Here is a 27484-nt window from a genome sequence, read left to right on the forward strand (position 1 = left end):
ACACACACACACACACACACACACACACACACACACACACAGTGCCAGCTTGCTATCAGATGTACAGTATCATAATGCTATCATAATATAATATATATCATTATGTAATATAATGATATATATTATATTGTCATAATACCACTGCACTATTATCATATTTTTTGTTGTAAGATATATCACTATTACATTGACAGGATATCATAGAAATGATTATATTTTATTATTATTATTATTATTATTATTATTATTATCATTATTACTACTACATTCTTTCTACAAATATATTCAGGTTACATCATACATTTCCATTATACATGCCACTTTCTCTGCCCCATAACACACACACATACACATATACATAACATACATATGATTACCTCCCTTTAAAACATCGAAACACACACACACACATACACACATTACTCGCACAATACACATCATATTCTTATCATGCTTACGTTTCTATAAATGTTTTGGCTTTTTGCTGTCATCTACATGTCCCTCCATTATGTCCTATGTACCCTTCATGTCACACCTGTTTTTGTTATGTTAAGTCACCAATAAAGGAATTTAAAAAAAAAAAACTAGAATTACCGCCTCTGGGTTAAATCCCTCCTCCACTCAGACTAGTTCCAGGTTACATCCCTGTTTGTCCAGAGTCATAGAAAATATGAACCATTTGTGTGAAATTTGGTCATAATTGCTGTGTGAAGTCAAATAATGGCTAAAAAGTGTGTTGTGAGGTCACACTAACCTTTGACCTTCAAAACCAAATCTGTTCATCCTTGAGTCCTAGTCCTAATGTTTGTACCAAATTTGAAATGTTACTGAGATATTGTGTCCACAAGAATGGGATGGATGGACTGACAACTCAGGGTACAGTGAACAACAACAACACTGATATTATAATAATGATCCAAAATGATGTGAAAATGTATAAACTAACCTCCTAACCCCCGACCAGACAACCCTGACCAAGCTAGAGCAGAGCAGAGCAGCTCACCTGTTTGATACTTGAGCTGGTATCCAATCAGAATGCCATTGGGCTCCAGAGGTTTGTCCCATTCCAGGTAGAGGGTGTCGAAACTCCTCCGGTTGATCCTGAAGAACCTTGGAGCATCGGGGACTACACACACACACACACACACACACGCACACACACACACACACACACACACACACACACACACAGACACACACACAAACATAAAGAGAAGAAACCAGAGGTTTTACAATGCAGTGTCACTGTCGGCCATGCTGGCTCAATAAGATCTCAGATTCCATAGACATCCACTCCCGTTGTGCCAAAATATTTCTCAAGATGGAAAGTCAATGTTTTTTCCTTACAAGATACTGTTGTCTTGTCCTGCTGACATTATCACATTTCACAGTTACTAAGAACTTGTTTATCCCTTTCCACTCCATCCAGCTTTACACACTTTTGCCTTAAATCTGGACTGAAGTCACAATGATGGCAGCAGGTGGGATGCAAACATACTGGATTCAAAATGTCCCTTTAGAAACTGGAAACATGCTACCTGCTCAGAAACTACATGACATCTCCATCCTCACCTCCCTCCTTGGTGGTGAACTCCACTGTGTTGCTGGGCGGACCCTCAAAGCGGCTGTTGGCCACAACCATAAACATCTTGTATTTGGAAAAGGGCACCAGGTCACTGAGGATCCCGGACGGCTCAGCCAAGGTGCTGTAGAAACCTTTGGTCTTCTTCTCCTTACTGACCACCAGACCCGGGACCAGACTGGACTCACGCCAGTAGTACAGCTGGGAGGGAGGAGAAGAAGAAAGGGGTTGATGGGTATGAGGAGGAGATTAAAGAGGAGAGAGTGGAGGAGGAAAAGAACACGTGACTCACTCTGAACTCTTTGAACTCTCCCTGGACAGAGCTGGGGTCCACAGCCTTCCAGTGGATGGTCGCTTTGATGCTCCCGACCTTTGACACCCGCAGGTCAGTGGCAGCCTCAGTGGGATCTGAACAAATGAAAAGAGACGCAGAGTGTGTGAAACATCAGAAAGGGGTTGGTGTCTTTCAGAAACATGGTACCTGCTGTGAATCAACTCACTGTCCTCTCCGGAGTATCCGATCACCACATTAGACTCAGGTCCTGATCCAAACTCATTTCTGGCCTGGATTTTGATCTCATAGGGCACATAGGTGTCTGTGTTGGGGACGATATATTTGGACTCCAGTGTGGTCGCGTTACTCCACTCTTCCCCCATATCCTTCTGCCTCCACCAGACATTGTAGTACAGGTTTGGGCCATTTCTCTCCAGATCAAGCAGAGGCTGGAGGACAAAACAGAAGGCGTTCACTGCAAGCACACATTGACTGAAATGTAGATGCTGATTCTAGATCCCCTCTGAGACGCAGACCTGGAGTTAACAAGACTTTCTAGACACTGAGATACCAATAAACTTTAAGGTCTTAGCTTTCACATTCCTTATTAAGCATGATGGACGGTGGGTGTCGTCACTTTGTCCCCATGCTCAGGCTGCTCTAAAGCTGATATGTTCTACTCTGAGCCTTCACCTTCCTGCTCTACTGTCTGTCCCTCCTCCACCTCATCCCCTGACTCCCTCACTCAGCCCTGAAGTGGAAATTGCTTCAACACAGGAGTTAGTATGTCCTGCTGTCCACTACAAAGGACACTGAGTAAGGGTTGTGTTTTGAAAGCATTAAAATGAATGTGCATTTCTGAAACTTTACTAAATTAAGTTAAGACTCTCATGTTAAAGAAACAATTTGATTATCGGCAAAAGACACATAATATCTGCAAAAAATTGATCAGTGTCCTTCCTTGTTGCCAGAAAAAGAGTAGGCTACACTGCCCGCTACTTTGAAAAGAAAGACAACAGCTGCTTCTCAGTCTTCATTCTTCTCTGTTCTTGTGATCTTGTGTTCTTGTGAAACGTCATCAGTCTGTTCCAATTCAAAGTCAACATCTACCCAAGTACAGATCAAATATCAGGAAGTGTTTTATCTAGGATGCATCAGTACATGACATGTGTGGACTTCGAACAGCTAAGTTTCCCAGAATGCATTTCAAACCAAATAGCAACTATGGCAGGGATTCTGAGCCAGGCTCAGAGCTGAAACTATTTTCAGTTTATCCAAATAATACCTCATTGGAAATTTGTCTCAACAGCTCACTGCCCAGCTCCTGAGGTGACCAGCCAGTCACCAGTCATTGTGTTATGTGTTATCTCTGCAGCCCTTTGGTAATGTATTATTGTATTTTGGTATGTGATAAATTTGAGAGCAGATAAATTAGTCACAGTACAGTCAGTATTCACAATGAATTTCACTGAGAGGAATGTTTTTATCTCATCAATGAAAGTGAAGTCTAATTAAAAATTTTAGTTATTTCTCGACCAGTAGTGTGATCTCTTTCTGAGGTACTGAATTATTAATGTCTGCAATTCACATTCCAGTTGGCAGAATGTATCAGTGCTGATACTTCCTGAGGTTTGGCAAAGTTCCCCAAGAGGCAAATTTGAGGGGCTTGTTTTGATTGGTTTTCATACATACGTTATTCCACAAAGGATTTTCTTTGGGGCGTAACTAAGCATAATATTTGTTATTTATTTGTTTTACTACACAGAAATGGCATAAGATTGATATAAAGAGTTTATACCTTCTAGTGGCAGTGATCATAGTGTATATGTCATTGGGATATCTCACAATTGGTTAATCACATGGCTCCATTCTGTCAGGACAATGGTAATGGACTGCACTTTATTCTTACTGACCACTCAAAGTGCTTTACAATGGAAGTCACATTCACCCACACACACAGATAGTTCCACTTATATTCATGAGGCCTCGCACACTTTGGAAACCACTGACATAGTGGGCCGCAGAGATGTTGCAAGTGGGCCAACAAATCATTTGCAAAACAGGACAATTTTGTGAAAGGTTGAAATTATGTATAAAAAATATTTATATAAATGTTGTTTTTAAAAGTTTTAAAATGAAATGATCTTTAAAAACATTAATAATGTTTAAAAATCCCTTTCATTGTTCATCATATCAAAGTGGCACGCTGTTTAGCAACAGGAAGAATTAGAAGAAAAGAGATGGTGAATTGATAAATGATCAAACAAAAGAGAAAAGTTGATCTCCCTCTGCTTTCAGAGTGTTTGATCGTTATCATTCGCATAAAAAGTGCTCTGAGAATGTATTATTGTATTAGCACAGTTAATGTGCTTGCTTCATAGGGGTGTGTGAGCAGTCTGTGTGAGTGTGTCTGAGCATATACCTGTGCAATCCAACACAGAAGCACTGGCCTGATCAACCCTCACACAGGAAGACGTCCCAGCCTGTTACCCTCATACTGATAAATCCATTAGTAATATTCATCTACCTAGAGGTGTGGTGACGTGCAGTGATGCTAACTGTAAGGAGATATCTGCTCCATGTAAAATGATACTGTAAGTGCTTTGTAGCATAACATCAGGTCTGGCTGGAGTAAGTGTGTAGTGAGTATCATGCTTAAGCCACTAAACCATGGGCCATGACCCCGAGTGTCTCCAGACCTTTTAATCTCTATAATGATGATTTGTCCAAGCAGTTAAAAGCCTGCGACACTGACTGCATGACTGGTAGTACTCTACTGAACCATATTATGATGATTTTGATCCATTATTACATTTTGATCTTATATATTTAAACTTTTATCTCAGTGATTTTCTTCAGACAGAATTTATTTATTCACATACATTGTATTGTTTTCTCATGTTGTCTTCTTCTGAGAACAAAAAAAGTGATCTTGCTACATGTAATGATATGTACAGTATGTGTTCAGTACACAGTCATTCCCTGTCTCGTCTTACCTCCCAGGTGATCTCCATGTTGTCCTTCTTGGAGCCCCACCCCCGCAGCCCTCTGGGAATGGCATCTGGGGCTTTAAACAAAACACAATCCACTGAGAACAAACATCAACTCTGACAAACAACACGTCCACATGAGCAGATTCATGACCTGAAGCTTTCTAATGTGTGTCTGCTATAAGCAGGAGACAGGTAAACTACATTACTACAGGTGCTACTCACCTGCTCCGCTGGTCTTGTATCGTGGCGACGGGCTGCTGGGCTGACTCGGGCCCACTGAGTTGATTGCGATGACCCTGAACTGGTAGTTTACGAAGGGGGCGAGCTGCAGGACGACAGAGTTGAGGTCCCCTGGGTAAGAGGACAAGTTCTGCCACCTGCCTGGCTCCCAGCGGTCCTCCTCAAACTGGACCAAGAAATCTGCAGAGAAACACACATCAGGCTTGAGAAAAGGAAGACCACATATCTGGAGATATATTTAAAGGCCTTATGCAGATAATATTATATATGTATTATTTCATTAGGAAAAGGTCCCTGAATCATTATAACTACGACCTTAATTAGAATTTATCTCATTTCTTTTTCCATTTCAGCATCTGTACCTCATAATTACTGTCCTGAGACAAACGCTAGCATGTCACCTATTTCCTGCTCTCCTTCACTCACATACTGTGCCCACAGGATGCACTTCACCTACATGTGAGATATGTGGAAGCTGCACTTCTGACAAATGTTTGAGAAATGTGAAAATAAAAGGCAGGATGTCCAGGAGAGGACAGTGTGCACGCTGACCTTCGACGGGGCTCCTGTGGTCATTTCCGGGGATCCAGGTGAGGCGGACACTGCGGGCTGCTGGGTCCGACAGATCCAGATCCATGGGAGAGTCTGGACGATCTGCAGAGAGACAAGGAGTGACCCGACCTTAGACGAGGCAAACACATACAAGCAGACACATGCATGCTGCAAAACACTTGTCACTCATGCTGCATGGTGTCATTTCCTGAACATATAAATGCAAATCTCCTCCAGTTCAGTGGGAATATTTCAGACCATTATACTTATATCAAATACTGAAACAACTTGAACGACTGGAACTACTGTCCCAAACTGGGAACAGACATTTTCAGATTTAATGAGATGAAATGATTTGACAGGATGGATCGTAGTGCATACACATAAAAAGCCAATTTCTTACACACATGGAGAGAAATTATCTTTGGCACATAATAAAGGAAGATCTGTTTTTAATATAATAACTATTCTAATATAACAGAGGCACAAGTTCAGACAGAAAAAATGAGACCATAAGAAGAGGAAATAAACAGAAGAGGGAGAGAAAGAGATTTCCACCCAAGCTGTGTGTTACCTGGAGGCAAGGCACTAGAGACTGAGGGGTTGAGGGAGGCTTCCTCTGTGGGGCGTGGTCAAGGACCAGGAAGTGGGTATAAAGGTTAGAGTCTGCAGGTTAGTCCACTAATCAACAGCAAGGGAGCACAACCGTTAACATGTCATTAAGATCACACTGTCACTTCATCATGCAGCCAACGTCTGAGTCACAAGAGTAAACCAGTTCTCTGGACTCTGAGAGCCCAGCAGCTGAGCTCACAGGAAATCCAGCATTTTTCTTTATGAATTCTTCAGGCGAACAGTGACACACAAATCTGAGCCATCTCTCAGGCTGTGTCACTGTCTTTCAATCCAAATTAGCTGAATTTGAATCTGAATTATCATTTTGATTTTTACAGTGTATTTCTGTGACTCATTGTCATCAATGCAAAAGTATCACATGATCACACAGACAGAGTCTACTGCACGGCTTCATCATAGCACTTTCCTACACATCATTACAGGTACTAAAGCTAAGCTTTAAAAACATAAAACATGCTTGATTTCACCTGAAGGCACAGAGCTGAAAAACAGTGTCAAGAGAAAACTTTCTACAGGAAAGAAACAGTTTGTCTGAATGTGTCTGACAACTGAAGAACTGCTCTTTCTCTTCAGGGTTTTCACTTTATATTTAAAATGTGAAAAATTATTATTATCATTGGGACTAATCTGGCTTTAAAAACTGCGCATTTTTATTTGCAAATTATTTTGTATATTCAATCTTAATCTGTTTGTTTTCATACTTTCAGTAACACATGAGCCAGACATGAACACGTGAGATCTGCTGAAACTGTCAGCTCAGTTAGATCAGGGCTTAAATCATCACTGTTTACTGCAGCTCACCGATAAATCACAGACATAACATATTTTTCATCACGTGCATTTGCTTTGTTTAAATGTCTTTTATCACTGCAGCACTTTAAAATTGAGGATAGAATGATTTTATGTAATCTTGATATGACTTGTTTAAACTTTGTATCTATTCAAATTAGTTTTTATAGTTTTTGTGCTATTTTGATGACTACCATCTTTTAATGTATTTCCAGCCTCTGTAAAGCACTAAAATGTGTCTGAATGGTGCTGTATAAACAAACTTGCCTTGCCTTAAACAACCAATGGACGATTTGCAATGACATCCGTCAGTGTTGCCAACAGTTTTCTGTAAAGCTGCACATATATACAAGATTATTTATAATCTAAAGATAATTAGATTAAACTAAACTGATTGTAACTGCATATATAATTAGCTATTTTTTCAAGCAGCACCTGAATGTGCATCTAAATCTAATATTAAAAGCACTGTTTTTTGCAACTGTTGCTCAGACTGTAACTTAGGTATCATGAACAGAGCACTGGAATCAAGTCACTGTTGTTAACGTGACAAAATCAAACTTTGACAGTAAAGTTAAGTCATTTCTTTCTTTGTCTGGCTGCTGATTGGTCGACTGAATGAACTGCTGCTCTGTCCCACCCACTGAACACTGTCAGTCCAGAGCTACATCAGAGCTTCTTCACTGAGGAGGGGAGGAGATCAGGTCCACAAAGTCCACAAAGTCTCTACTACCTGCTTTTATGAAAAAAGCAGCATAAAGGTTTTTAAAAGTCAACAAATTAAGTTGAAAACCAGTAGTAGCCCAAACCTCCTTAAAGGGGCTTTATGTGTTAATGAGCACTGGCTTTATCATTTTTTTGTTTGTATTACTAGTCTTTATATTTATATGTTGAAAATTCTACTACACTAACATTTGGAGCAAAGTAATGTTTAGATTTCGCACATATTTTGTTGGTGATTATTTATATGGTGATGAACGGACTGTACATCTGGTTCATATACATATATACATATATATATATATGTATATATATATATATGTGTGTGTGTAAATATATATTATATATATATATATATATATATATAGATAGATATATATTTATTTATTTATTTATTTATATTTGTTAATTAATGAAGTCCTGTATCCAGTGTGTAGATTATTTGGTGAGTATAATATTAGAACTCAAGGGGGCTGATACAACAACATTAAACATTCTTTTTACATTTGACACTTTAGTACATCTGAATTCTCAAGTGATATTTTGAATGGTTGTAACGGGGCGACACTCCTCTGCTCTGTCTGTACCTAACACAGTGAGGCGGGCTGAGGCTGAGTCCTGGTCTATCTCAGATGTAACAGTGCAGGTGTATGTTCCCTCATCACCCTCGTTCACTTTGGGGATGGTGAGCGACTCGTCGTCCTTCTTCAGCCTGGGAGACAGAGGAGGAGACAGAGGAGTGGATGTTACAGCAGCACAGCATCCTCCAAACCTTTTCTTCTTTAGTTTGTACTTTGTCTCTTTTGAAACTGATGTCTGTATAAATTAGTTATTGACTGTATTTACTGCAGTTTAATAACAACAGAAACTTCAGCAGATTCAAATGTTTTCTCTTATTCTGTTAAGAGCTGACTCATAAAATCCAGACACTTTGTTTAAAGACATTTTTATTATCTCTTATATATATATTAAATCTTATGACAAGAAACAGACACTCTGAGAGGATCAGTGAGAATCACTACAAGTCAAATAAAGACATGTCCGTGTATTTAGATGAAAGTCTTGAAACTAACCCTTTCTTATGTTAAAATGAAAAAATTAAAAATCATTTTTTCCATCATCAGTCTACACTCAGTACCTCATGATGACAAAGTGACAAAGTTCTAACTTTAGAAATTTTTGCAATTAGGAAGTAAAACCTGAAATACCACATTGACAGAAGTATTCAGACATTTTGGTATGACTCTTGAAATTGAGCTCAGGTTCCTCCATTTCTTTTGGTCTCCTCTCTTACTTAGATCCTTTTCCCTAATGTGTCAGTTAGTCCAGGTCCAGCTCTAGTAGTCCTGGTTGTTCCAGACTTCTTCATGTCAGAATGATGGAGGCTACTGTTCTTCTCAGGAACCTTCAGTGCAGCAGAAATGTTTTAGAGATTCGACACAATCCTGTCTCTGAGCTCTGCAGCCGCTCCTTCCTCCTCATGGTTTATGCTCTGACCTGCTTTGTCAGTTGTGAGATCTGATATAGACAGGTGTTTGTCTTTCTACATCATGTCCAATCAGCTGAATCCACCACAGGCCACTCCAATCAAGGTGGAGAAAAATCTCAGAGATGATCCAGAGAAACGGAGGAACCTGAGCTAAACTTCAAGAGCCATAGTAAAGTCTCTTAACACTTTGGTCAATGTGATATTTCAGTTTTTACTTTTTAATAAATTTGAAAAAAATGTCTAAAATTCATTTTTTTCTTTGTCATTATGGGGGATCGCATGTAGACTGATGACAGACCAGAGACCATCTGAAACTGCCAGTGCAGACACAGTGCACAGGCTTTACAGGTTCAAATGTGAACTGCTTTGCATGAGCGAAGTTGTTCAGGACTCGCAGGTTAAGTTGAAGCCGTTGAATGGAAACACTGAAAGTGTCTGTTGAAGTGTAAGAGCTGAGAGAAGTTTAAGCTCTGCTGTATGTAAACGGTGAAAGCAGGAGAACTTCTAAATTAAAATTTAACATTCAGTAGTAGATTGGATAAGTTAAGTCCATTACCTCCATCCCAAATAGAGAGGCTTGTCGTCCTTGGTCCAGACCACGGTGACGGGCAGGCTGGGATCAGACTCCACCTTACAGGCGAAATGAGCCACAGCGCCCCTGACGACCTTCTGGTGCTCGGGGACTTGAACTATACGAACCGGCTCTGGAGGAGTTGGTGAGGATGAACACGAACACACACACACACACACGCACACACACACGCACACACACACACATACACACACACACATACACACACACACACTATATTAACTCACACACTGAGATGCACAGAGGAAAATCAGTGGGAGGTGAAATCATGTTGGATAACCAACATGGTGGAGCTGCACTGTGAGGACATGGACTGGTATAAAAGCTTTGTCCTGAAGCATGTGAATCTGCCACCTGGTGAGAGCACTATACTTCAAATCACATCCATACATAACTAATGAGCATTAGCAAATCCCCTTTTAGACAATACAAAGTCCTGTGCTGCTGGGGGGGGGCAGTATGTTCCTGTCTGTGGAAGTCTGATTTAAAATAAGTGCAGTCTATACTTGGCTATACTTATGTATGAAGTCATCCCTTACATGCTTAATTGATTATGAAATTATGAAAAATTGATCACAAGAACTTTGTCATGAGCAAGTGCTAGGTAAATGAAATCGCCACAGCATTGCCAAACAAACCCAGTACTGTTGTTCATTTCATAAACTAGCCGACCATTTGAACTTCAACATGATCCTGAACAAAATGTTGCCTGAAAATAGGAGAATGTGGAAATCATTTGCCAGGACATTTGACTTTTTTCTGGTCAACTGTTTTCCAGGTTTTCCAGGACCGTGGGAATCCTGACAGAGAGGGAGGGTAAAAACATGTATGGTACTGATTTTTGTATGTTGCACTGGCTCAGACTATGCTATGGTGCAATACCACATTAAAGGAAAGAGGCAGGTGAAATAATGTGAGGCTTAATGTCTATTTTTACACCTCTAATATCTCATATGTCATTTACGTTCCATCACTATCATGGAGGAGCTCCCTTCCTCGTGGGTGAGGACGTGGAGGAGGGAGAAGCAGAGGAAAAGGCTGAGGTCAAAGTTTAACTGGCTCCAGCAGGCTGTCCTGTGCTGGACTAGTATTTAGTAGCTCGGTCCAAATTTGTTTCCTATTTACAGCCCAGCCTGTATGCAAACATTTTCACTAAGTCTGACACAGAGTGTTGGATCAGAATCACTGGCTATTCCTTTAATAAAAGGCACAAGAGGTCTGCATATCATCCAACAGTGCAGCTGTTTGGCACAAGGGAAAGTAATAATTTCATGTCATGCAATAGACAAACATGTAAAGAGTGATGACCCTGCAGGAGCTGTCAGCTGTTCGTGATGAGGTCATGTTGCTTGGTTACAAAGTGACTGAAACTGCAGTGATGATAAAGATAATGATGATGATGACTTTAGTTCTCTTTGGATGTCAAGTCAGAGCAGGACACATATGAGTCAGAGTGCAGCAGTGATGTGATGTCTGACCTTTGACCTCCAGGCCAACCTGCTTGCTGGCCATACCCAGGATGTTTTGGGCTACACAGGTGTAGGTGCCCTCGTCTTCCGCTCGGGCTTTTTTGATCTCCAGGGTGCCGTTGATGTATACACGGTAGTGACCGCCGTCCAGCCCGCTGCCCTGTCCATTCTTAAACCTGTATGCAAAGAAAACAAATGGACATGGGAAGTAAAATAAAGACATTGACCAGGTGATTCGCCTGAAAACATCAGTGTAGGATGACGCTCACCAACGGAGCTCTGGCAGAGGGGAACCGAAGAACGGACAATCCAGGAAGGTGCGGTTGTTCCGGACGACTTTGATCAGCTGGGTTTTAGGGCCCAGCATCCTCGGAGCCATGTCTACAGGGGGAGGGACAGAGGATTACACCTTCACCTCTTCATCAGGTCACAGGATATTTCACATTCATACAGTGATGTCCGTGTCTCACCAAGAACACTGACGAAGGCGTTGGCCAGCAGATAGCCATGCTGGTTGGAGGCGTTGCACTGATAAACAGCACTGCTTCCCATCTGCACTGAGCGGAAGATGATGGTGTCACCCAGCACCTGTCTGCTCAGGTTGGGCGGAGCGCCTGCAGTCGGGGGTAAGAGGGTGGAGAATAGAGGAGCGGGAAAAGATATGACAGAAGTGAAAGAATGATGGAGCTGCAGGACAAGACGATAAAATAAGATGCAGGCTGAGTGGATGATATAAACAGCTGTGATCCACTGAGGGTAACCCCCCCCCCCCCGGGCAGCTCCACCTACTGTCTATAGGCTGTCCGTTGATCAGCCACTGAATGTTGGGTTTAGGGTTGCCATTGGCCCGACACACCAGGCGCCCGTTCTCGTCCGGGGCCAGGACCAGGTCTGTAGGTTTGTCCAGCCAGTAAGGAGCCGCTGTGGAACACGGAGGGAGGTCAGTGTGACGGACCCACTCACAGGTTCATGCATCTGTACCAACACAGAGTCCTGACCTCCTCACCTTTCACCTGGACATAGATGGAGTGGCGTACGCTGCCTAAGTGATTGTTGGCCATGCACACATACTCCCCAGCATCCTCCTCTGACACACTGACAATCTTCAGGGTCTTGTTGAAGTTCTCAAACTTCATTTTCTGCCCTGGCAGGTCCCCGCCCTTCTTAAACCACTTGATGGTAGGCGTCGGTCTGGTGGGGTAGGAGGGACAAACATGGGTTCGGTGTAAACAGAAAACTGAGAAGATCTATTCTCCACATCTCAGTCCTCCTTATCCCAGGGACATCTTACAGCTGTTTGTGTGTGTGTGTGTGTGTGTGTGTGTGTGTGTGTGAACTCACAGTCCAGCAGCGATACACTCCAGCAGCAGTCTCTCATCTCGTAGCACCATTTTGGAGCTCTCACTGCCTGATGGTGAGAGGAAGGTTGGCGTGGTCTCAGCTACTTTACGGCCTGCCAATGAAGGGGGTGGGGGGGGGGGGGCAGTATACACAAACACATTCAATCTAATCCAACAGCACTATAGTTTATCTTTCTAGCATGACTCACTTCCTACGTGTCCTCTCTGTGGGCCCTGCCATATACAAATCTAACAGTATTACTCTGGTTATTTGGTAATTTCCCTGTGGCTGAGCTTCGTCTGCTCCAGCCTCTGGCTCTCTCTGCAGTCTGTAGTGAGGCCAAACATCCTGTAAACCTGTCTAACGCTCTCTGGCTTCTCTCACAGGGAGACATTAAGAGATGCAGAAATAACAGCAGGGTGATTGATCTTGCTTTATGTTTGCCTGAGGAGCAGAGATGGAGAGGACGGCCATTAAAAGCTTAAATAAAGTAGCTGATAGGACATGCCCAGACTCTCTGCTGTAATGAAATTACTTTAACATCAAACTCAAATTTGTGCGGGGTCACGGAGTTGATGCATTAGTCTTCAGCCCCATGTTAAACATCCCCACAGGACTTGGCTACAGCATTAAGCCTCAGTAGCAACATGGACCCTTTTGACCAGACCCTTGGTTTTCAGACTTTGAGGCCTTTTATAATCCACACACATCACACCATGATGAAGGAGGAGCGGTGACACAGAGCTAGAAGCACATTTTGTTACTTTAGCTTCAGCTGGTCGGAAGAACAAAAGCAGAACATGAACATTTGAGCATAAATGAATCAAACAGCCAGATAAACTGTGTGTTCATCAGGCCTGACAAGACTCAAACACCTCCTCTTACAATCAAATATTATGTTACTTTCATTTTGGTGCATTTTCATTCAGACACAGTATTGTTCAGGTTTGACCTGGTTAGTTCTCCTGCTTTCACCGTTTGCATACAGCAGAGCTTAAACTTCTCTTAGCTCTTACACTTCAACAGACACTTTTCACTGTTTCCATTCAACTGCTTCAACTTAACCTGCGATTCCTGAACAACTTCACTCATACAAAACAGTTCACATTTGAACCTGTAAACCCTGTGCACTGTGTCTGCACTGGCAGCTTTCACTGTCAGCAAACTCACTTACAAGTCATCCAGATGTAATTCATTGTTTTTCAGCACCTTCGAAGAATTCAAGGTTGAGTCTTAAACTGCCTGGTTTAAAGGATAATTCCATTTTATTACAACTTGGATATGATTCCTGTAGTTTTGCTCATATTTTTTATCAGTTATGATAATGACAACATATTATCATTATCGTAACCTGGTTGTCAAGTCATTTCTCAGATCTGGGCACAGTAATATTGGTAGAAAGAAGTCAGACAAGGGAAGAAACACAAGTAGCCAGATTGGTGTATCCAGACTATCCAAACCATTGTACTTGTAAGTCAAACTGAAAGTGTGAATGCCACTCTGTAAGTACTGTGGGAGTTGTGAGGATGTTAAATGTGTGTGACAGATGGAATTTTGGGTTATAGTTAACCTGACTGAACATTATCATACTTCTGATCAGGTCTCACTTCCCGCTCTGCAAATAGGTTTGTGTTTTAGTTTTTAGCCAATCTGACAGATGGGTCTGTTGTCAGAGTTTGTGTTTGTGTATGAATGTGTGTGTGAGAGAGCGAGAGAGAGGCAAGGAGGAGTTGAGCAAGTCAATGCTCGGCTCCCAGCTATAATTAAATATACTTTTATCTATTTGAAATAGTAAAATATCTTTGGTTCATTATAAACTGTGGTGGGACTAATCAGGCTGTGCCAGGGTATGTCAGTAGAGTCGTTCAATGTGACTCAGGACAAATTCATGTTCACACTGCTAAAAGAAGTGATCAGATCTCAGATGCGTCTCGGGTGCATTCACACCTGAACTTAGAGCTGACCACTGGTGACAAGATCACCTGAGACGCATGTAAATACCAGATCTGAACAGGACCACTGACTTCTTGTGTTGCTTCCATGACCTGGTGTCACCATGTTCTGCAAACTCATTAGCTACTTTGGTGAATAAAGTGTTGTCATAAGCAACAGACACCAATATAAAAATCTGTTACAAGTTGTAATAAAGTTAAAGTTTAAGTCCTTTAACACAGCAGTGCAGACTCTGTGCAGCACTGTCACTGATACTTGTCTGATAACTAGTTATTGTTTGCAACGTGCACCACTGACTGAAACAATAAAAAAAAAAAAATGCTGCTCATAATTATACAGACTAATTTTCCTTTGATCGTTACTTAGACATCACATTTCCAGTCTGCTCCATTAATGCTGTGGACACCACAGCTCCAGTGAGCGGAGAGCTGCAGCCTGCAGAGAAGTATGTGGGATTAAATTAGCATTAGCCTCCTTTGTGATGCAGATCTGTGTGGGATTAAAGCATCTGTTAGCAGTTAGCTTCTCCAGCGGCCAGCAGACAGACAGGAGTGGGTGAGGAGGATCTGTTGTTGTTAGTGAGAAGAAAAACAACAAGAGGAAGAAACATGTAGAAGAATTATGAGGTACACAGTCATTATAGTGGGTAGCTACAGCGACGCAGTGAGCACCATGGAAACATGGCAGACAGCTGGTGATGCAGCAGCGGAGGGTTCGACCCCCTCCCACCCACAAAAAAGACAGAACTGTGGTCTTTGCTTGCGTGTGTGCTCAGAGGAGATTAGTAGCAAAGCGAGCGTGTGTGTTGGAGTGGCGGTGTGTGAACGTCTCGACAGCTGTCCCCATCACTTCACCACACTCACAGAAATGAATCTTATTTCCATACATATATGACTATTAATGATCATAGCATGAATCCTGACTGAATATTCATCATGTGACCTAATCCTCCTCAGCAGGATCCTCAGTCCCTCTGGGCCTCAGGCCTGGTCTGTGACAGAGTGCATCCTCTCCCTCAGGGATGTATCCCATCTACCACTGCAGCATATGCTGCCACTTTAGCTGATCTGTCCCCTGCAGCTGTGGGCTCACTCAATTCTCTATTTGCAGGAGACTTGAATTGAGGTTAATCTGTGTGTTAATTACAATATGTTTATTCATTCCATGTGATCATTTAACACTGAATGAGGTGGAATGAACATGTATTTCTACTGTGTGAGTGTATGTTGGGTCAGAGAGATGCTTATTGGTCTTTTATTAGAAGTCACATGTGGACCTGTTGGTCATCCTTGATATATGTCACATCTGATTGACTCCATGTGTAATAATCAGCTGACTCACACTACACTGATTGATTAGGAGAGATTTGATTCTGTTGCAACATTTTTTATTCCATAGGAATAAATAGCTATTGAATTGTTGTTGTCACTCATATCAGGAGTTTCAAAAAGCAAACAAAGGAACAGCCAAATTTAACAATCAAACAACAAACAACATACTACATGGAGACTTACTGAAATACAGAAATACCTGAAGCTTGTCTGTTTCCAGCATAAAGTAACAGTGTAAACCAGGGTCAGACTATATCTCACCACGTCTACTGTGGCAAGGTTCAGTAAAAATATGGACAATGTTTAGATCATGAAATTACTCAATACCTCTGAAAAGTCCTGAAAGTCCATTCTTCAGATACTAATCTTGATATTTACAGTAGTTTAAAGCTCAGGTCTAGCTTCTATATTAATACTATGAAAGTATCAAAGCCTCGGTCCACAGATAAATGCACATAGCCTGTATTCAGAAACTGAGCCTTAAAACCAGCCGTCAGGACTTGTTGTATGACTTTGTGATGTCACAACAAAGCAGTCACCACTCTCAGCCATGCCCCAAGCCCCGCCCACCTGGACCCACCATCTAACCTTGCTGGATTTGGTTTCCTTTAGTGTATTAATATAACACCTAGACCTGCTTTATAATCAAAGAACACATGGACATCTACCTTCAGACTAGATGGAGCTTTAAAAGAAACACAACACTCCATTCTCACAGATGTGCACCGTTTAGGAAAATAGATTAGTGTCCGACATCAGTCTGAGGTCAGTGGATGTGTTCAGCAGGTTAGTGTCTCTAGCAGGTGGACAGGAAGTAGAGCTGTCCTGACAGGAAGTGACTCACCACCATAGGAGTCAGAGGCATTGTAAGATGTGTCATTATATGGCTCCCCTGAAAACACAGGCACACACAGTGGCTCATCAGTCCACACACAGACATATACACAGAGCATGATGGTGGTGTTGAAGGTACATCAGCAGCTGAAAGAAAAGATTTCACATTATATCAAGAGAATCTTGACTTTTCTGAAGCAACCTGAGGAAACATCTGAGATTTCATGCAGCTTATGTCATGTCATTACTTTACCTCTAGATGGAGAACTGGACCAGAGTTCTTACACGGTTACAGCAGTCACTGCTCAATGTCTAAAAAATGACTACATTCACTCATCAATATTTCAGGAAGTGTGTGTGTGTGTGTGTGTGTGTGTGTGTGTGTGTGTGTTGTGTGTGTGTGTGTGTGTGTGTGTGTGTGTGTGTGTGTGTGTGTGTGTGTGTGTGTGTGTGTGCGTGTTGTCTACTCACTGTTCTGGACTTTGAGTGTGAAGGGGTTCTTCTGCTGGATGGTGTGTGTGAAGAGGAAGCGAGCGCTGCAGCTATAGTCTGTTTGAGCATCTTGAGCAATAACGTTGGAGAAGTACAGGTCTCCATTCAAACCCATGGATACTCTCTTATCCTGACGGATTGGCATCATATCTGGAAGACAGGAAGGACAGAGAGGATTTGAGGGGAGGAGAGAGGAGAGAGGGGGGCAGAGAGGAGGACAGGGAGGAGGAGAGAGGAGGAGAGAGAGGGGGGCAGGGAGGAGGAGAGAGGAGGAGAGAGAGAGGGACAGGGAGGAGGGGGGGGGCAGGGAGGAGGACCCAGTGTTTGAGTAGGATCTAGCAGTCAGGATACCTCTCACCTCTCCCTCTTTGAGTTTGATCTTTTTGAATCTGTCAGTTAGTTTAGTACAAGACTAAATTGCTTCAGTGTTTTTTTATTAGGAACACTATACTAATACTGAGTACTTCCTTCCTTTGGATTTTATGCATTGCACTGCTGCCACATGATTGGCTTATTGGACAATTGCATCAGTAAGCAGGTGACCAGGTTTTCCTGTATTGATTATACATATCTGTGATTCCAACCACACACAGTGATGGTGTACTGTATCTTGACTTTAGCTGGCTGACATGTTGTGGTCTGAGACACAGCACAAACAACTGAACTCTCACATCTCCTATCACAGGCTAAAATATATGATTAAAATCCCGTTAATCCCAACCATTAGCTTGAAGACTGTATATTTACACATACAGCTGTTAGCATGTTAGCTCATGTGTCCTCCTACAGTGACAGGCTGTAATGATAACGTGCAGTTAAACCCACATGGATGTCCAGACAGATCCTCACACACTCTGTGACTGCACAAACTGATGTGAGCCTTATGGTGGTCAGCAGTGCCCCAGGACCAATCAGCAGCCGGCCAGCAGTCCTCATCACGCGTTGCCATGTTACAGTGTCTGGGCTATATGACAAGCTAATATGGTGTACTGTAGTTGATCTGAGCACACATGACTGTGTGTGTGTGTCACGCAGGCTGTTCACTGAGTGGGGGAAGTGATGCAGAAGGATTATGTTGATATTCTATACAGTAACTGAGAGGGAAAGTTTTAATCAGTTTTATATAACTAAAGTGTCTTTTAAAGTTTCTGTCTGTGGCTGTAAAATGGCATCTGGCTGGACATGAGGTCTGCCTCTGCAGATCTATGCAGCACACACACACACACACACACACACACACACACACACTGGCTTAGCACGACTGCAGCATTACTTTCATGGGAGAACGACAAAACAGTGCAGAGGAGAGAGGCTTCTTTTGCCAGGGAGGCAACAGGAAAGGAATTTCATCATTTTAGGGGCGAGGCCATTTGGCCTCCAGTGACAAAAACTTTTAGGGCAGAAAGGCCATTGAGTGATTTGATGCCTAAATAAATAACTTGACTTCCTGATGAGGATAAAAAAAGAAAATAACACAAATGACATGAAACTCATCATTATTGAGATTTTAATATAAATAAAACGGACATTTTTTAAGATGCAGTCCGTTATCATGTACCAATTAAGATGCATCATATGTATCAATTTACCAGAATCTATAAACATCCTATGTATTAAATTCCTCTCCTGGTGGAAACAGAGCAAGAGGAAAAGATCTGCAGATGATCTGAATGTAAAGGGTCCTCTCAGCACCTGGACTGTTTGTCTGTGGTTGATGCTGACTGACTTGAGGTGATTGTGTTAAAACCCAACATACACACATCATCCCCAAGAGTGATGCAGTCATTCTGCAGCTGCTCAGTTTTAAGAGACAAATTCCCTTAAAACAAAGTTATATTCACAAAATGGGTCATAATTCAGCTCTTGATGTTAAAACCAATAAATATCAAATTTGCTCAATATAAAACTGCACCTGACAGTGTAGAGAAAGTCAGCAGGACACACACACTCCATTAGGAAGACTGATGGAGAAACATAACTCAGTGTGTTCGTTTGTATATTTTTTAGTGTAACTTACAGCTGCTCATCCAGAAGGTGAACGGGGGAGGAAGGCCTGGTGGGGGGTTGCAGGGTAGAACCATTGGGGAGCCTTCCATCACCACCACAGGCTCTAGCACCTCCTTTGGCCACAGAGGAGCCTCTGGAGGATGGAGAGGAGGGAACAGCTGGTCATTATTGTTCTTTACAGCTGATTGGTCACATGTCCTGTGTTCAGTACTGTAGAATTAGTAAAATTTAGACCATTTCCTTCAACAAACACGTAAGAAAATATGTTGAAAATTTTGAAACTTTTTCCTCTCCTGTCTTTCTTGTGTGTTGTGTAACATGTGTAACGTGTTTGTGTGTGTGTGTGTGTGTGTGTGTGTGTGTGTGTGTGTGTGTTTGTGTGTATGTGTTCTTACTGGAGACCCGGAGCAGGATTTTGTTGGACAGAGCGACTCCAAAGTCATTGCTGGCGAAACATTGGTATTCTCCTTCGTAGTCCTCTGGTCGTCCTCCACTACGGAAACCGATCTCCAGGGTTCCTGATCGTTTCCGCATCGTCACCCTGGGATCTTTCCCGATGTTGAAAAACTTGCCGTTCCTTCGCCATGAGAACCTGAGCAAGAGAACAAAGAGCCAAAGAGCTGCCATTAGAACTCTGTGGTTCCCTGGAACTGAAGGGTGAGGGTCAGTCTTCTTCTGTAGTCACAGGACACATGCTGCAAATACTGACAACACAACACAAGTGTTTCCAGGGGACACTAAAAAGTGACAGACCTCTCTAGGACCTGCATGGATGTATTATAACACATGTATTATGATACATCCATGTGCACTTGTTCAATGTTTTTAACTTCAAAAGTCACAAAGCACTGAACAAGTGCGTCCCAGCCGGGTTTCTTAAGTTGCATTGTGTTGAGCTCTCAGGGCCACTGTACACTTATCATATCCACTGTACTTGATTTTACTCTAGCAGGGAAATGTTTGAAAACATTCATTTATCAATTGATTGTATTTTAAATTGTTTTTATGTATTTGTTTTAGGTATATCCCATCATGTTTTACTTCCCTGTTTCCTGACCTCTCCCTGTTGTCAGAGTCATGTCATACTCCCCTCTCTCACTGCTGTGCTTCTCTTTGTTCTCCAGAAACATACTTTTTCTCTTCTGCCACTTCTGTTTTGCCATTTTCCAAACACTGTTAAGCTTCTGTCGGTGAAACTCATTTCACATTAAAAGCCTCCAGCAGCTTAGGCCCTCCCATTCCTGGAAGGATTTTAATTTGCAACATCTGCAGGAAATGCTTTATCTTCAGTAAAGTGACTGGAATGAATTAGTGAAAGACACTAGAGTCACCTCCTGGTGGTTGTCTGCCTCCTCCACTCAGACTAGTTCCAGGTTACCTCCTGTTTATCCAGAGTCATAGAAAATATCAACCATTTGTGTGAAATTTGGTCATAATTGTTGAGTAATGGCTTCAAAATATTTTGTGAGGTCACACTGACCTTTGACCTTTGACTACAAAAATCTAATCAGTTCATCCTTGAGTCCAAAGCATGACATAACTACTAATGACATGGTGCTGTGGAAACGTACATCATCATTACACTGTGAGCCGTTAGCATGCAGGTGATTCCTCTGCTCCGACTGTGTTTTCTTGGCGACCAGGTTTTATTTGTTCATGCATTTGAGACCCTGTTTGAGGATTTAAAACTTCCAGTCTCTGCAAACTGACTTTCTTTATAACCAAACAGAAACCACAGCACAAAATACACGTGGGTTCATGTTGATGGGCTTATTCATAAGGGAACACTTGCTTAAGAGAAGACACTTATGGCGAGAGAAGCATGGCGAGCTGCACCATCACCGTGTTCATATGAACTCTTAATTGTTTCAGCAACTGGAAAATATGAACCATATTTGCTTGTCATGTGGTTGCCATCTTCTATCATTGAACTGGCACATGACAGCAACATGAAAAATCCAGCAAACTACACGCTCTGCATGTTACAGTGCTGCAGCTTAATCCTGAGCCATGTGGCACTCCCTGATTAGTGACAAACACTCACTGTCTTACATAATCCACCTCTATTTTTAGTGCGGAGCAAGGAGTCTCTGAAGATGCTTCCTGTCAGTTTTAGGTCGGTTCCAGCAGATCTGGTTCGAGGCTCAGCTCTCAGACTAAACAAAGGGCCTCTGTTGAAGCGCAGGAGACCAGGGCTGCGTTGTGGTGTGTGTGTCGTAGTGACAGGCTGATTGTGAGTGAATAAGTGAACGATCCCTTTCGCTGAATGTTTCATGAGCATGAATAGTCAACTGAGTGCATTACTGGAGCACAATGCCTGTCCTGGGAAGAGGAGAGCCAGGATGTGTGCATGGGAGACTGGCTGTGAGTGCCTTATTGTGTGGTTGTGTGTCTGTGTGTGTACAAGAATCTGGGTGAGCGTGCGTGTGTATCTGTATGTGCATGTGTGTATGTGTCTTACGTAAAGCCAATCTGTCTCCAAATAAACAATGTACCACTGTCCTGAGCTGGTCATACGCCCACTGATGTAACCACTGGAGAACCAGTGTGTGTGTGTGTGTGTGTGCGTGTGTGTGTGTGTGTGTGTGTGTGTGTTTGTGCATGTGAGCCTGCTCCTAAGTGTGAATTATGTGAATATTTTGATGTGTATAATTGATGTGTAAATCACAGCAGGTTTGTGTGAGGAGAATAGAAGACAAAAGGAGGAAGAAGAGGAGGAGGAAAAAACTGTGAATGTGAATGAGGAAGATAAGGAAGATGAGAGGGAGAGACATACAGAAGATAGAGAGGAACAGAAACTGAAGGTGTAGAATAATCCACCAGCTGATTCATGGGTTTCACTGACAGTGGAAATGCAAATGTTTGGATTGGAAAAAAAAACAACATTAACCACATCTGCCCAACCTCCTCAGGACAGATGTGAAAATACTGTGCACAGTACTCTGCTAGGTCATGATAAATTAACTAACTTTGAATCATTTCTTGCTCATTATAGAACAAAAAACACATTTAATAAAAATCAAAATGTCAAAAATGTTAAATTGTAAGGACAAAACATAAATATGAATTAACTACTGTTACAGATCATTTCACAGAGATTCACACCAGCAGCATCATCCCAGAAATCCTCCTCTCCAAACTCACCTAGCTCACAGAGACAGACTTTGACTGTGTCTTTGATACAACAAACAGTCAGACTTCAGACAGACTGAGTCTAAATTCATCTGTTGCACAAAGCACTTCAGTTCTTGACTATCTTAAGCGGATCTGGACCAACACTACAGACCAGTCTGAGATATCTGTGTGAAACTGGCTCCTGTTCTTAAATATTTACACTGGTCACCAGTTACCTGCTGGGTTATAAATCACTCAATGACAGTGGGCCAAAATACATTTATAATCCTCATGAAGAATATGAAACCAGTATGGATTTTAGACCTTTAGGAAGCAGTCAGCTGGTAGAACCTACCAGGGTGAAGCTCACTTCAGCTGCTGCTGCACACAGATGGAACCAACTTCCTAATCACGACTATTTCTGAAAAACCTCATGTTATTCTTTCTCCACTGATGTATTTCTGGCTTTTATTGCTTATTCAATGCTTTTTACTCATGTTTAACACTTTGTGTCTGTGTGTGAAAGGCGCTGTATAAATAAAGCCTCCGTGCCTAATGGAGGGACAACATGGGGGGTAGCAGAGAGAGAGAGCTGTCAAAAGCACAGCAGACCACTTGTCAAGCTGATGCTGTGGAGGGGAGGTGGACAGGTGTCACACTGAGTTTATAGGTTTGTTAGAGGGCAGCAGAGGAGCTTTGGGGCAAGACACCGTTCATCTGAACAGGAAGGGGGGTCAGTGACAGAGGGAGGGTGGCTCAGATGAAAATGTATTACTGTGGCCGAGAGAGAGACAGACAGAGTAGGGCAGAGTGGCAGGAGAGCACATCTGAGTGGCACTGTCACTCCTCACAACTGTCACTGTCACAGACATACGGGGGGGGGCTTGGGGGGCAAGACACACTGAGGACAGACAGAGCGGGGGGTGGGGGGGTAGCAGAGGACAGTCAGAAACACAGATAGACAATGGGACTGAGTGGATAGAGTAAGGAAGACAAATGTGTCATCTTTTGAATCTTCTCTAGACCTCTTTGTCCTCAGCTGTGCTGCATTTCCCTGATTCCGCAGTCTGCAGCCTGTCACTCACATCAGTCTGACTGTGAGCTTTTCAGCTGCTGTCTGAATCACCTGCAACAGTCTTCAAACTTTATTCAGTGTCAAGATTTTCTATTTCGTCAACTTTTTCAACTGTCACGAGTTAATGTCCATTAAAGGTGCTCACCACCTAATGTACACATAAAGGTCAGTTTACAGCTCAGTCTGTGAAAATAATCCCGTTGCTGTTTGAAAGGTTGAATTTCTCAGGCAGGTGCAGTAAAGAAAGATGAGCTGCACTACAGGAAATGTAGAAGTAAAAGTTTAAAACTTGATGTTTCAGCATTGATTCCGACTTTTATGCATGAAATGTATCATCCTTTTTTCCCCTTAAAGCTCCATGTAATGAGCAGAAAACAGATAAGTCAATTGTACGCATATTGTGTGTGTGTGTGTGTGTGTGTGTGTGTGTGTGTGTGTGTGTGTGTGTGTGTACTGCTTACGTTGGCACTGGGTTGCCCTTGGCCTCACACTCGATGATGATGTTATCTCTGGGGTCGACAATGTAGTCCTTCACTGACTGTTTGACAATGGTGGGGGGCTGCTTCACTGTGGGGGGAGGGGGGAGACAAAGAAGAGGTTACAGAGATGAGGTTGTGTACAGATAATGAACACACATTCACACACACACACACACATACACTGCTGTTTCAATGTTTTATGATTAGAGTTTAAAGATCAATAAACTGATCAAACTCAATGAAGAGACAACAAAGGGGAAGAAGGAACGAAAGTGTTTAACTGGTAAAACTGGTTGTCAACTATTAAAATACATTTGGTCGGGACATTCCTCTACTTTAACTGGTTATTTTAGCTTTGAACAGTTGGTCTACTGTAGCCTACATGTTATTTGCATTAACATTATTGTTAATGTAGTACACCATGCTCAGGTCTCATGAGCATGGTGACAAATAGATCTAAAGTTCAGTTAAGTTTAGTTTAGTTTATTATACTTATTTATCAAGGACCATGTAAAAACATTAATCAATAAATTGTGCCAGATTTAGCTGATAGCTAATATATACAATATACAAGAGAGACACAAAGCATCCCTAGACATCCGTCAGTTTACAGACCATTTTCTGTGCAATGAGTTTGATCTCAGGATAAAGTGGTTTAGATGTAATCTGGATACACTGCTTGTGTTTCCTGATCCGTTGGACTTTTACCAATATACCTTTTGTGATTAGAACCAGCTGCTGAATATGATCAACAATGTAATTTAACCTAAAAATCTACTTCATATTCAGGAATTTCCCCTGAATTCTCTCTGTGTCATGGAAAAGGCTCCAAAGCTTTAAAGAATAAACCTGCTGTTATTATATATCTATACATATTCTTCTTCTCATCTTATTGTCAATAAATCCTATTAAAAGTCAAAAATGTCTATCTATCTATCTATCTATCTATCTATCTATCTATCTATCTATCTATCTATCTATCTATCTATCTATCTATCGATACAGTATGTATACTGAAACAGGAGGAAATAGTATATTTGTTGAGGACTATTTTCAGCGGCAGATTAATCCACATTTGGTGCTCTAGCGTTTATTTGGGTCAGCAGGACAGTGTGTGTAGGACTGAGTCTAAAAAAACTAGAGTGTGTGTGTTCATGGTGATGGAGGAACATGTGTGTGTCTCACTGATGTGTTTTAATAGTGTTTGGAAACAGAGGAAATCAGAGACATCAGGCTCTGAATCACAGATGATACTTGTTTGATTATTGGTTTTGGTCTTTAAAGATTTTTTGACAATAAGAAAATAAAAAATATCACCAGATTTAGTATTCTTTTCACTGATTGATCTTTTTTTCTTTTGTTTTAATGAAACTTGATGATCAGCCTTATATATTAACCTCATATAAACCTGCTCTGAATCCTGATGAAAGAAACAATCAGATCATAATGTCCCCGGCTGTGTTCAGTGTTCAGTCACATATCTAACTGCTCCCTTCAGCTCTGCAGACAAACCACACAGACCACATCTCTCTGCGTTTTTCTGGCCCACTGAGCACAGACACACTTCACACACAACACAAGATAACAGGCGCTTCATAGGACTGGCTGCCTGCCACATTAAAGCAGGAACTCTGGACTGTGAGAGCAAGCTCCAGCTCAACACAGAGTATGGAGATGAAAGAACAGTTTCCCTCTGTAACTGAAGCTCTTGCAGCTAATCTTATCCACAACTGAAATAGCCTTGTATTATACATATCCCTCATGTTGCTATGGCAACCATAAGAGTATTTTTATAGCATGCTTGGTTGTGATAAAAGCCCAGCTTTGAGAGACATGGTATGGAACATCAGCTTATTGCACATCCTCACCAAGATTCACTTTCATTAGACTAGTTACAGTGTCAACAACATCACATGCGCGTACAGCAGAACATGTAGAAAAAAATTCCCAGATTAAAGTTTGTGTTCCCTAAAGCAAACTGGTGGGGTGATGTGTGTCTAGCAGGGTGTCTTAAGGTTCTGTAAACAAGATTTGAATAAAAATTACAGCAGCAAACTATTTTCTATGTAATGATATGAGAGATTCTCTGGTCTTTGTTTTGGTAGTCAGTGTGGTGGCACATGCATGAGTCTCCTGTTAAACTGTTAGTCCTCCCCTCGTTTATAAAGACAGGCTCCGCCCGCAGGTGAGACAACACAGTGCAGTACGCAGTGTTCAGGTGAAAGTGAACGTCCAGAGTTTCCTCCACTGAAGAAGTTTTCATCTAAAAAGGCCTCAAACAAACAAAGAGATGAGACCAGAGCACAGGTGGACTGGGCGGAGTAGTACTGGCTCAAATCCTGGTCGGCTGGTGGACGGTCAAAACATCTATAAAGTCAGTATCTTTACTGGCTCCATCAGTGTCTTTACCTGCCCCATCAGTGTCTTTACTGGCTCCATCAGTGTTTTTACCTGCCCCATCAGTGTCTTTACCGGCTCCATCAGTGTCTTTACCTGCCCCATCAGTGTCTTTACCGGAGCCATCAGTGTCTTTACAGGCTCCATCAGTGTCTTTACCTGTTCTATCAGTGTCATTGATGCAGCTGGTCCCAGTGGATCAGTTCAAGGCTGAATTTCTATCCCAGTCTGACCGTAGAGCCAATACTGGTCTTGTTTACTGAGAGGAGAACCCTACGAGCTGCTACAGGGTCCAGCTGGACTCAGAGCAGGTTTTTCTTCTCCTCCATGTGTCAGTAACTTAATGGTTCATAATGTTACATATCTGTTTTCATTAGTGATGGCTACAGTAGACATGATAACATTAGCTAACTTACTGATACCCTTATTATAAATGTATTCAGCAAATGTTGCTAATGCTAGTTGGATGTCAGCATTGCTGTGGAGCATATCACAGATTGCGTTTTGTTGGCTCTCATGTTCACAGGGTAACTTTATTCAGTTGAGCTTCTTGGTGTGTGTTTAGTAGACACATTCACTGGGCTTCACAACACCATGCTGAGAACATGAAGGGAGGGGAGGTGTGGCGACAAAGCTTTTGGTCTGAGATGTTCGTGGTCTAGAGCAACATCTACTGGAAATGACAATCGATTACAGAACCTTTAACCTCTATGGAACAGGAGTAATCCAGTGGTGAAGTGTGTAATGTTGCCTGTGTCACTGCAACGTCACAAAGTAGAAGTTGTATAATGAGTGGCTGGGACAGAAACATCAACACTTACGGTCTTGCAGGATCTTTGCTGTTAGTCCAACGTAAAGCCAAAGAGAGACAAAGAGACAGATGGACAAATGGTAACGTGATTGTTAATCATATTAAAGACATAAAAACATCTGTAGTTCTATGTATATTCATCCAGTTTTCATGTTAATGTTCAGTGGTTCCCAACTGGTGGGGTCAATTTTCAGTGGGTTGCTAACATATTTAAAAATATTGCCCCCAGTAGTTTCAGTGCTCTTAATAAGCCTGAATTAGCTGTACCTACTGTTTAAAGATGGAGTAGGTAATCTGGGAGATGTTAGCCTGAG

The 27484-nt window shown here is 42.0% G+C and overlaps 1 protein-coding gene across 8 annotated transcripts in view; it reads right to left on the reverse strand.

Moving 5' to 3' along the window:
- Window positions 1–27484, reverse strand: part of nfasc (neurofascin) — a 96324-nt gene that overhangs the window by 31499 nt on the left and 37341 nt on the right. For 4 of the 8 annotated variants that reach the window (XM_022745576.1, XM_022745583.1, XM_022745575.1 and 1 more), the window contains exons 4-25: window positions 27181–27198; window positions 23945–24050; window positions 19690–19886; window positions 19305–19427; window positions 17267–17437; window positions 16806–16853; window positions 12678–12789; window positions 12343–12527; window positions 12126–12257; window positions 11807–11950; window positions 11606–11717; window positions 11346–11512; window positions 9832–9979; window positions 8374–8498; window positions 6216–6260; window positions 5642–5743; window positions 5072–5269; window positions 4853–4923; window positions 2083–2305; window positions 1875–1990; window positions 1573–1783; window positions 1004–1126 (exon numbers count right to left, since the gene is read on the reverse strand). In XM_022745576.1, coding sequence (XP_022601297.1) covers window positions 1004–1126; window positions 1573–1783; window positions 1875–1990; window positions 2083–2305; window positions 4853–4923; window positions 5072–5269; window positions 5642–5743; window positions 6216–6260; window positions 8374–8498; window positions 9832–9979; window positions 11346–11512; window positions 11606–11717; window positions 11807–11950; window positions 12126–12257; window positions 12343–12527; window positions 12678–12789; window positions 16806–16853; window positions 17267–17437; window positions 19305–19427; window positions 19690–19886; window positions 23945–24050; window positions 27181–27198 — 2877 coding nt within the window. The remainder of the gene's footprint in view (window positions 1–1003; window positions 1127–1572; window positions 1784–1874; window positions 1991–2082; window positions 2306–4852; window positions 4924–5071; window positions 5270–5641; window positions 5744–6215; window positions 6261–8373; window positions 8499–9831; window positions 9980–11345; window positions 11513–11605; window positions 11718–11806; window positions 11951–12125; window positions 12258–12342; window positions 12528–12677; window positions 12790–16805; window positions 16854–17266; window positions 17438–19304; window positions 19428–19689; window positions 19887–23944; window positions 24051–27180; window positions 27199–27484) is intronic. The other 4 variants (XM_022745577.1, XM_022745580.1, XM_022745579.1 and 1 more) reach the window with 4 other exon arrangements.

This window comes from Seriola dumerili, unplaced genomic scaffold, assembly GCF_002260705.1.
Source record: "Seriola dumerili isolate Sdu_G_001 unplaced genomic scaffold, Sdu_1.0 BDQW01000088.1, whole genome shotgun sequence".
In the NCBI taxonomy this organism is placed as follows: domain Eukaryota; kingdom Metazoa; phylum Chordata; class Actinopteri; order Carangiformes; family Carangidae; genus Seriola; species Seriola dumerili.